The sequence below is a fragment of the Coptis chinensis genome, chromosome 6 (assembly GCF_015680905.1).
Source record: "Coptis chinensis isolate HL-2020 chromosome 6, ASM1568090v1, whole genome shotgun sequence".
NCBI classification, from domain to species: domain Eukaryota; kingdom Viridiplantae; phylum Streptophyta; class Magnoliopsida; order Ranunculales; family Ranunculaceae; genus Coptis; species Coptis chinensis.
Genome location: NC_141461.1, coordinates 44,306,201 through 44,318,113, shown reverse-complemented (window position 1 = coordinate 44,318,113; position 11,913 = coordinate 44,306,201). Strand labels below are relative to the sequence as shown.

General features: G+C 36.9%; 1 protein-coding gene and 1 pseudogene across 1 annotated transcript; one reads left to right on the top strand and one right to left on the bottom strand.

Moving 5' to 3' along the window:
* Positions 1-213: 213 nt before the first annotated feature.
* Positions 214-1,893, bottom strand: LOC147493143 (uncharacterized). Its single transcript, XM_086567756.1, has 2 exons — positions 1,150-1,893; positions 214-1,050 (listed from the first exon to the last, which is right to left on the bottom strand). The coding sequence occupies exons 1-2, from the start codon at positions 1,891-1,893 to the stop codon at positions 214-216; spliced, it is 1,581 nt and encodes a 526-aa protein (XP_086423882.1).
* A 4,542-nt stretch (positions 1,894-6,435) lies between these two features.
* LOC147493142 (uncharacterized) lies at positions 6,436-7,521 on the top strand (annotated as a pseudogene).
* Positions 7,522-11,913: the final 4,392 nt, after the last annotated feature.

Genomic DNA, 11,913 nt, shown 5'->3' with positions numbered 1-11,913 from the left:
AGACGGTGTGTCCATAACATCCAATTGGGGATAGACAGAGAAGATGAGTTCTTAGATATTGGTACACTTGCGTATTCCATTCGGCAATTGTACACATTCTTTGGGATTCAAACCAATCTAAATGAATCAAAGCAAAAAATGAATTCATTAGTTTCTAAAATAGTTCATTTATATATGGAACTAATGGAGAAAAAATATTCTAATTAGAAGGCATTAATAATACACCTCCAACAAAAAATCGGCGAATTCAACATTCTCAGACTCCACCATTTGAAGCCGCATGTTCTGTACCAAGTGCAAAACTTCTAAATAACTCCAAAGGAAAGAGCGCCGTAGTGATGCACCAACAAATTCCTCTCTCTGGCCTAATGGTATAACAGGTAGTGTTTGTTGAAAATCACTACCAAGAACTGTAGTGATACCACCAAATATCTTCTTGTTTTCGCAAATATCTTGAAGTGTTCTATCTACAGCCTCAACACAGTATCTATGTTGCATGGGCACCTCGTCGCAAACAATTAGTTTTGTTTCTTTAAATAGGTCAGCAAGGTCGGAATGTTTAGCGAAGCCGCAAAAAGTGGTATCCATCACATCAATTGGAATCTTAAATGTAGAATGAGCAGTTCGTCCACCAGACAATAACAAATATGCAATTCCCGATGATGCCACCATGATGACAATAAGACCCATGTTGCGGGAGGCCTTTGCAATTGTATTATACAAAAAAGTTTTTCCTGTACCAGGTGCTCCATTCAAAAAGAAAAGTTTTCCCTTGTCACCAAATACTGAATGAGTCACAGCAGTATAAGCATGAAGTTGTTCGTAATTAAGACGACTCACATCAACTACAACCTCTTCTCCTATGCCTTCATGCTGAAGTTGGCGTTGCTCCCAAATGAGCCTTTTGCCAACAATTTTGCTCCAATCCTCTTTTGGCTTTGGCATGGGCGGGAAATTTTCCAATGTCTTCCCAGATTCTAAAAGGATTTGTTCCACCAGATATAAACCATAATCTGTTATTTGCTCATCAGTTAGATCTGGGAAGCCGTGCTTTATTCAAAGCCAGTGTCCAAGATCATCACATATACTCAATGCAAATTTGCTCAAAAGTAGATATGGTCGTAACGGATGACACTTTAAAAGAATTACACAAAACAACCTCCGCAGTTGATATCCAGTTTTCATTATCGCCGCCTCTTCTAGGCATTGTATCCACTCATCATCAGCTTCCAACAGCCCACGGGCAATACATGCTTCTTTGTATGTGTTGTACATGGTATCACCGACTTTATAAAGATATGCAAAGGAGGTATACCCTTTTACAACAGTAAGTAACAAGCGTAGATAAAACCTCTCCCCGGCATTAGGGCTTGCAAAATACATCCTACCAATGGAAGGTCCCTGAGTCCTAGGAGTCCACTCTTGAGAGTCTTTGTGGAAAACATAGTGTCGTGGAAATTCTTGATAGGTATATGCTCGTGCATCTGGATCTTCAGCACAACGCTTAAAGAAAGCTGTCAGTGTTGAAGTTTGGTCTCTGGCTCGGGCAAGAATTGCATCCATGGGCTCTTTGCTATTGAAAACAACCCTATGCATACCTTCCAAATGAAGCGCCAATCGTTGGACACTTGGAAACTCTTTATGCATTGGATTCTGAAATAGATGCCATGCAGCTTCTGTTGGTCCAATGTACCTTCCATCGATATATTGATGAATCTCATCATGTGTTCCTGCTACCACCACTGTTGCTTTGTCATAGCCTTTGTAGATGTACTTGTTAATATATTTAACAGCCTGACACGATGCAGAAACTTCAACATTGATATGGCAGTCAAACATTTCAGACAGATATGCATTGTAGGGAACAACATCTCCATTATCAACTTTAACCATTTTATTCTTCCCCTTCATAAAATATTTCTTGTCAATGTCGCGTCTTTGGTAAATGGAATGCCCTTTTTTATCCATAATTGTTTCCTCCACAAACTCTTTTGGATAGCCTTTGGTGCATTGACCATTTTCCATACATGAAGCACTCGGATCTCAATCACCACAGGGGCCATGAACCATGCACTTCTTCAATTGCTTCAAACAATGCGGGGGTGGGTGTCGGGTCCGAATTCAGCACATACAAATTTATCCACTTGCTCACTGTTTCAGATCTTATCATCATACGCAAGAAATAAAAGGCAATGCATGTGTGGAAGACCGCGCTTATGAAATTCAATGGTATAGACATATGCAACCACCCAACCAAAGATATCATTCTTCAAGATTTCTTTCATAATTGCTTTTCGTTTCAACTCGAATACCAGTGCAACTATTTCAGGCCCAAGTGTCGAAGTTTGGTGTTCCTTGAGCGCATCTTTAATTTCTTGCCAATTAGGGTTTGTAGTCACAGTAAGAAAAATATATGGGTGCTTATAGTGTCGGGTGATAGCCATTGAATCCTAAAAAATCTCGTACATGTGCCTTGGACTTCCAACATGCGAGGAAGGCAAAATGAACCGTTGGCCAATTTGATCAGGACTTAATCCCTCAAGTGCAACATCTGTCAAGCACTTGTACACATCCGAACGGATGGTGTCTTGATTTAGTCTAATGTAACGCAACCGGTTCTGTTCATATGCAGCCCAAGCATCAACCAAAAATTCATGCAACAATTTACACCCCAGCAAGATGGATTAGTACTCTGTGGGTCGTTCAAACAAATGGTAGGCATAATACAATAATTGGGTGAGTCTTGCATTGCTTGGAGCATTTCTCTTGACGTCCCATAACTTCAAATCAGTTGACCAACCCAAATCCCCATAAGGAAACAGAAGAACATAATGCAAAGGCAAATAAGCGGGATGCCATTCGCTTATCCGTTCCAACTCATGCCCTCCTCTCAAGCAAAGTACAATATCACGCATGGCATCAACCTTACTCCCATCTCCAGGCAATATCACTGCGATCTCATCAGTTGTCGGAAGATTGTACCTTCGTCTATCCGAACGCGGATCATAGTGTAGATGGACCGGAACATTGTTATTCTCAAAAGCATTTTCAGTTAAAACCTCAAATGCTTGCTTATAGATATCACAAAACTTGTGGGTCTGCAGAAGAGTTTCTTGTACAGTTTTCAACACTTCCCTTGACAAATTCGGGTTGCGATTGTGGCGGTGATCCAAAGCAGCTAGGGGATCATAAATATAAAGTTGTGAAAACTTAGGTTCCATCCCCGGATCAAGCAACAATGAACTGATTTGGTGCCGCAACTCCCTATGAACAGTGAATGAGGTAGGACCATGTCCATGTAACACACGATCATTAAATTTACAACCAAGACTGGTAAAGGCATTACACACGTTGTATTGCCGAATCTGTTCACGGAATAATCTTGCACGTTTTCGAATAAAGATTTAAGTGTCGTAGGCAGTGGAGAAAGAAGCGGTAGCTTAACTTTTCCTTGTAAACAACAAGTTCCAAATAAAGGTCGGTTGCGCCTTGATTTCGATAACTGTTCATCTTTCTAATGAAGGGCCGAACAAAATGGACAAAGAACATCCATCTTTCCCAGAAAGTGATGGCGATTTGGAACTGGAAGCGCATGGCCTTTATGAGGATTAAGAATCTCTTCTTCACTTTCATCAAATCCAGTCATATCATGATCACTACAAAAATAGACCTATGATATATCACGCTGTACGGTATGTTGAAACTTAACATAAGAGTGAGAATTTAAGCACTTGACTTACATAGTGTTATCCTTACAACTTTGCATTGTTACATCTTTTGTGAATGGAGGCTAGTTTTCTCTGTGAGAGATATCATACATTGATGAAGATGACCCAACTTCGTACGTTGACCTCGTCTTCTTAAAGGAATCTACTATGTAATCAGAGATAACATCTTTTTCTCTCTGTCTCCGATTTTGTTGTGCTATAGTCATTTAATTGTGATCTAGAGGCACTTGCATTTCCCTTTCTCTTTGAAGACGTTGTGCAACAGATGCCCGATTAGGAGGTGCAATAGATCTTTGACTGGGAGGCACAACAGATAACATATTGGGAACCGCAATAGAACTTCGATTAGGAGGTACAACAGATAGCCTAGTGGGAACTGCAGTGGATCTTCTATTAGGAGGCACAACAAACAGCCTATTGTGAGCTGCAGTAAATTTTCGATTAGGAGGCACAACAGATAGCCTATTAGGAGCTGCATTAGATCTTCAATGAGGAGGCACAACATATGGAGAAGGAGTAGATCTTTAATTATGAGGCACAACAGATGGGGAAGGAGTAGATCTTCGAGTATGAAGCACATCAGATGGAGGAGTAGATCTTCGATTATGAGGCACATATACCATATTCGGGGGCGTAGCATATCTTCGATGGGGAGGCACATATATCGGATTGGGAGGCGTAATAGGATGTCATGCTATGGAATTGACTGTGTGAATTAACGACTCCTTTCCCCTCTCTTTCATTTCTCCAGTTTGTGGTAATTAAGTCGCGACCTAAGATACACCCGTTAATATGTTGATATAGTTGTACTCGTAAATAACAAACAATCAATATAATGATAGATATGTAACTAGACAAATATATATATGTGTGGGTGTGTGTAAATCTATGTAAAAAAAAACCAATTTCGTTTATCGGGACTATGTTCAAGTGATATTTAAAAGTGGTTATGACACAAAGTGAAATCACATAATAGTATTTCATATTGTTGCAATTCGCTCTTTCACCATGATTGCCTAGGAAAAAAATTATGCAGAAAGTTAAATGGTATCATAACTGAAATGATGGATTAATAAGGGGAGTTCTAAGAACAAAAACGGGTGAAATATTATACTTGGAATATTGGTTTAGGGGAGCTCTAACCAACTTCTGTGAAACTCAAGAGAAGCTCATGAATATCCTCCTGAACAAAAAATAGGATTTTAATATCATCAGATGAGTGATTGTCAGCAAAACCACACCACTACAGTCCTTATTGTAAGCTGTTGACTCCAATCCTCTCACTTGGAAGTAAAAAATAAAATTCAAATACTACCTAAAATAACATGAAGTAAAACAGTTTGCCAAATATCTAACGAAAGAAGCACCAATATCATACAATACATCATATAATATAAAGCAGTCTTAAATAGGAAAATGGTATATGGAGGTTGCAAAGCTGTCGTGAGAAGAAAAGTGATGGAAGGAGTACTCGGTTAAAGCTTTCCTGTTTCGTTGTTGCTAAGGACATGAATGAAAATAAACTCAGATAGCGCAAGCCTACAGGAATCACATATGTAACTTTCCACCATTCACTTAACTCAAGTCTACATTATCAATTGTATCATCATCCTAACCACAGGATTTTACACATTATGTAAATCAACATCATTTACATAACCGATTTTATATTTTCATTCACCATCTCAAGACTGTTAGTAGTAAAAGTAATGGTAGATATTGAGAAGAAGCGTACCCGAAAAGTTCGTTTAACGAATCAAGCTTGCACCTATAGATTTGATGTCATCCTACTGATTCCCAAACACCAAACTCAAGTCCCATCATAATTAATTTGGTTACACATCAAAACCAGGGAGCTCCTCGACTCTTTGTTGAGAGTATTAGTACCAGTCAACAAAGGACCCATCATACATATAGAGAAACAATTAAAAACAAATGTAGAATTAAAGGACAACACCCTCACACACACACAAAAACCAATACACCAACAATGAAGTAATGGACGGCTACCACCATTAAAAGTTGGCAACTTTAAACGAAATATTTAGACAACAACAATAATGATAATTGATCAACGAAATTTAGACAACAACGATGATAATTGAACAATGAAAAAAAAATCACAACTTTAATTGAGACGGGGATAAAAAAAAACCTTTAAGAGATGCAAATCGACTGAAACTGTAGAAAGGAGGAACTTTGTTGGTGTACCAATGTTTTTCAGCTACGGTAGAGAAAGAGATGTATTGTCTACGAAGTACGAATCAAGCCTTCTTTGCTGCACTCAACAGCCGTTGTATTGTCTACGAACTTTGTTGGGTTTTTCGAAGGTTTGGGTTTCTAATTTCGCAAGTGGTCTGCACACAACACCCGTTAGATTTTCCTAAAATAGATCTAGATCTGGACCATCCTTTGTTTGTAATTTTGTCCTGTAGTGCTAAAAAAAACCTTAGCTTATTATATAGATATGCCACTTTGAGTCTATCTAGAAGCAGTCTTAGTACTGCTCCTGTTGCGCGTGATGCAGAATAAAAAGTATTTGTAACGGTTAGAAGCCGTAAGTAAATAACTTAACATATTAATAACGACCAAATAGTTAAGGAAATAAACCGTTACAAATATTTTTAGTAACGGTTCTGCGCCGTTAAGAATATCCTATTTTGGTATAGTGGAGAGTTTAGTTGGTTAGAATATAATATTCACAAAGATGTCGCGTTTTGTCACTATTGTTATCTCTTTAAACCTGATCAGGGGGCACAAAGAGGCAGAGATGTTTTTTCTCACAAGGTGTTTACTAATTGGAAAAGGAAATCCAAATTAAAAGAGCATGTTGGAGGACCAAATAGTGCTCATAATATTGGTTACGGGGCAGCACGCGGGCATTGCTAAATCAAGAGTAGCATATCGAAACATTTTTTGAGAGACAATCTGACCAAGGTCGAAGGGATTATCGAATACATCTAACTGCAATAACTGATTGTATTAGGTTTCTTTTGAGACAAGGTTTAGCTTTCCGTGGCCATGATGAATCAGAGGAGTTGATCAATAAAGACAATTTTCTTGAACTTATACGATTTTTGAAAGATCATAACGAAGTCATTAAGAACGTTTTTGATAATGCTTCTGAAAATTGGAAATTGACCTCGCCTGATATACAAAAAGATCTTGTGAATGCAGCTGCTGTGGAAACTACAAATGCTATTTTAAAGGATTATAGAAATTCATTGTTTGCTATTTTAGTTGATGAAGCACGTGATATATCAATTAAAGAGCAAATGGCAGTTGTTTTGCGTTATGTCAACAAGAAAGGTTGTGTGATTGAGAGATTTTTTGGAGTTGTGCATGTTAAGGAAACTAGTGCAGTAACACTTAAAAAGGCAATTGATGAGTTGTTCTCTAAGCATGGGTTAAGCATATCTAGACTGCGTGGACAAGGGTATGATGGGACCAACAATATGCAAGGTGATTTGAATAACCTAAAAAACTTATAATGAAAGAAAATGAGTTTGCATTTTATGTTCATTGTTTCACTCATCAGCTTCAGTTAGCCCTTGTATCAGTTGCAAAAAACCATGAGTCAATTGCTAACCTTTTTAGTGTTCTCTCTAATGTGGTAAATACTGTTGGAGCATCATGTAAGTGACGAGATATGTTACGCGAAGCAATGAAGGCTAGAGTTGTTGCAGCCTTACAAAGTGGAGAAATTTCAAGTGGAAAAGGATTGAATCAAGAGACTAGTCTTAAACGATCTGGTGACACTCGATGGGGCTTACACTATTATATTATACACTAGCTTCTTGGCATGATAAACACTTAGGGTTCAGTACTTGATGTGCTTGATAATATAGCGAAAGATGGTTCAAGCTCGGAACAAAGAGGTGAGGCTTACAGATTATTGAGTTCAGTGCAGTCTTTTGAATTTATCTTAAATTTGCATTTGATGAAAGTGATACTAGGAATTAGCAATGATTTGTCAAAGGCTTTGCAGTGTGAAGACCAAGACATTGTCAATGCCATGATTCTTGTTAAAATAACAAAGGTATGCTTACAGACGATGAGAGATGATGGGTGGGATAGTCTCCTGATTTAAGTTCTTCACTATGTGCCAAACATGATATGGTTGTTCCAAATATGAAAGAGAGGTATGTGGCTCGAGGGAGGTCTCGACGAAGAGCGGAAGGAAATACCAATTTACATTACTATCGTGTTGGATTATTCTATCACTGTATTGATTTGCAACTTCAAGAGTTAAACGACTGGTTTAATGAAGCAAATACAGAATTACTTCTTTGCATGTCATGTCTTGATCCTTATGAGTCGTTTGCTACTTTTGATAAGCAAAAGTTGGTCCATTTTGCTCGACTTTATCCTGATGATTTTTTAGAGATAGATCAGATGGAATTAGCGGATCAGCTTGAGAATTATATCATTGATGTGTGTTATGATACTAAGTTTGGTAAAGTAAATGGAATTAGCGACCTAGCCAAAAAAATGGTTGAGACGAAGAAAGACATTGTGTACCCACTTGTGTATTTGTTGATTAAGTTGGCACTGATTTTACCTGTTACTACTGTTACCGTGAATAGGGCATTTTCTGCTATAAATATCATAAAGAATCGTCTGCACAATCGGATGGCGGATGAATGGTTGAATGATTGTTTAATAACATATATTGAAAAAGAAGTTTTTGATAGCATTAATACCGAGTTGATCTTGCAACGCTTTTTAAAGATGAAGTTGAATGACAAAAAAGAAGGTCGTCGAAGACAACTATGAAGAAGTATTTGTTTAGATTGAATTATTTTTTTTTTCTTTTTTTTTTTTTTTTTATATTATATTTATTATTTATTGCAATTATTTTATATGATTTTTTTATGTTCGAAATATATTTGTTTTTTGATCGGGTTTGAATTTTTAGTTAAAAAAAAATTAGTGTATTTTATTTTTATGCTTGGTTTCTGGGTGGCTCACCCTCAATTACATTCCTGACTGGCTCCGCCACTAGTTTGGCTAATCTTGTAACTTGCATGAACCATGACCCCATAAAGTAGTGTTCTTGGAGTATACATGTAGTAAAAGTTAATCACTTCAAAAAATCCTATGACATAGAGCTTTGTATCCTATATATATTGGATAAAAAGAATGATATCTACTGTCTAAGAGAGAGAGAAACCTGTCTGAGGCATAATCCACTGGATATATCCCAAAAGCACCATGTGTTGTCAAGTGAAGCCGATACCAAGTTGGAAGGATGAACTGCGACAGCTTCAACCTATCAAGTTTAAAATATGCAAATTATTACAAAAAAAACAGGGTAAAAAGTTTCCTTTATACAAGTATCATCAAAATGGTAATCCTTTAAGTAGAGAGCTCCATAGACCAGTAAAAGATGATTTCAGTGGGAAAATTGTATGAACGAGTTTAATTTAATATCGATGGGGTCTGCCTAACCCTAACTTATTTCTTTTTAAAAAATAAAGTATCATCAAAATATAGTGGTAATATCCTAAAACTAACCGCAGAAGCATGTTCGCTTAGAATGTGGTGGCAACTGAAATTCCAGTCTTTATACCCTTTCCATAGGCGAACCGTCTGAGAAAAGAAAAGGCTATATTAAACAGCATGCATGTGTTTGTCTGATTGATAATTCACAATTACAACTTTTCCTCTTATTCTGGGTGCACTTTGCCTAATGTGATAGGCATACGACCCTAACTTCCAATCAAATAAACATGAGCACGAAAACTCAAAAACTCAAAAAAAAGGGGATACCACTATACCAGCATCACAGGAACCATTTAACTGCTAATGAATGCAAATTTAAGAGCTATTTCATTTTTGCGTGTTTAACACCTTTTCGTTTCATTAAAGCTGAAGCTTAGTACTTAACTTGAAGTTATTTCCAAGCTTCTTCAAGAGTGACTTGGAAGAGGCACCGGGAGATAATTGTGATAGAATGAAAACTGGAGATAAAATCAGTGTGATTGAAAGGTATATTGGGTTAATGATATGGGTCACGGTGATTCGGAACTACATTGTTGGGGAGATGGATGGTGGAAAGTCCAACTCCATGTTTTGTAGGAAAGAAAAGGCATGGTGGCATGGATAGTTGAGGATATCAAGGAAACGGATTTGGAGAGTATGCCGCACCGATGTCATCTCCAAGATCTTTCTAAAGGACTCTGCTACTATATGCTCTCCTATCATTCTGAGAAAACTAGGCCAATAAAGAGATGCTTCAACTGCTCTAGAGAGAGCAAAGAAAGAAGACAGGCTAGCTTTGGAGGCATCAAGCTATAGCAGAAGCCATAAAGGGCCAAGTAAAATGGAAATAAAATTCAGGCGAGTCTACACTACTAAAATATAAACACTCAATGGGCATAATGTACAACTTACTTTACATTTTTTTGCAATTTAGATATTTTACTTTTTTTTTTGCACTGCAGTACTTTGTACAATGGTTTTTCTTTCAGGTAACAACCATGGGCCAAATTCGGGTAAAAAAATATTGACATGTCATTTTTTTTTGCTACTATGGCATCATATCACTGTTTGGTATGCCACAACAGCTGAAAACAGCACATGAAAGGCACGTGACCCATTTTACTCTCCATTTTTTTCGCGCCCATTTAACCTTGTTTGAAAATTAAAAATGGGTATGGCTGAAAAGACATCAACTAACAAGTGTCAACACCTAATAAATCATGCATAAATATTGTCTTGTAAATTGAAATTATTTGAAATTTGAATATATGTGAGGATTGAGAAACGGATTAATCAGTTGGATGTATTTATTGGCTTATATTGATATAAAAACTCAAACAGCCTTTTTTTTTTTGCTAGGTAAGAACTCAAACAGACTATATAGTTAGGTTTATTTAGTGAAAACAAATAATAGTGAAGGGAAAAACATTTGATATTCAGGGAGATAGTAAACAATTTGAGAAATTAGTTGAAGCAGTTCGAAAAATGATGCAAACAAAGAATGGTAGGAGGATATTTATATATGGAGATTGCGATGGAAGATGATGAAATATGTTTGAGAGTTTGTACTAACTGTGGTAGAATTTGTTGTATTGAAATAATGGAGGAGAATGGAGAGGGAAGTGAAGCTTGGTAAGAATGAGAACCAAGTCCATAAGTTCCACTAGGATTTGATAGACGCCTTAGAAGATCACCCAGGCTAGCAGAAGTAGCAACAATATATATCACCAGCAACACCAACACCAACATCAGCAGGGCCATCTAGGCAGCAAGTTAACGAGGTTGTGTTGGCTCTAAATGCTGCTGGTGTATGCATTACGAGCATGACGAAGAAAAGGTTGTGTTGATTGAAGTGTTGTTGTGGTGTTTGCTAGTGTTCTAGGTTTAGCTTTTGTGTGTTAAGTTTGTTTTAATTTCACAGTCAAGTGTGTCATGTTTTAATTTAACAGTCAAGACTTATTATGATTGTTTTCGTTTATACAAGTGTCATGTTTAATTTTTGTGTGTCATGTTTGTTTCGTTTATGCAATAGGGTTTATGTGAACTGGTTTTGTGGAGAAGAAGAAGTTGTGAATTTGGTATTTAATTTCTTTTTTCAGTTTTAAGAAAAAAAAAACGTGTACTTAGATATAATTAATGGTAGGAAAGGACTTTCTTGAAAGTTCTAGGGGCCTTATTGTAAATATGGATTTGTTAATGGGCACTTTCCATATTAAAGATATATATATTAAAAATGTTTTAGTATATCAAGTGCAAGTACTTGTATGACAAGGACTTGTCCTCTGAAGATAAGACTTGGAATCCTAAGTGGATCCCACTGCACACACTTACGTATTCTCAAAGTTTCTCTATATAAGATAATGACTTTTTGGTGAAAGGGACCATTAGTCTTTCCAGGAAAAGTACAACTAAAAGTAGGAGAAAAGCAAAAGTGTTTTGTAGTGTATTGTTTGGTGAATACTATTAGAAGGCTGAAGACTAAGTGTTTTGGATTCAGCTTTGAAAAGTTTTTCTTTATTGTCAATCTCCAATTCCGGCTTTGAAGGTATTTTTCTTTTAATTCTTTTTTGATCAATAATATATTAGCATGTTAAAGATGTAGGATTACGTGCTTTATTAATGCCACCTAATGAAATGAACGGACACGTTGTGTATTCCGGTGGCCACATCAAGATTGACCGACTAGAATTGAGTCATAGTC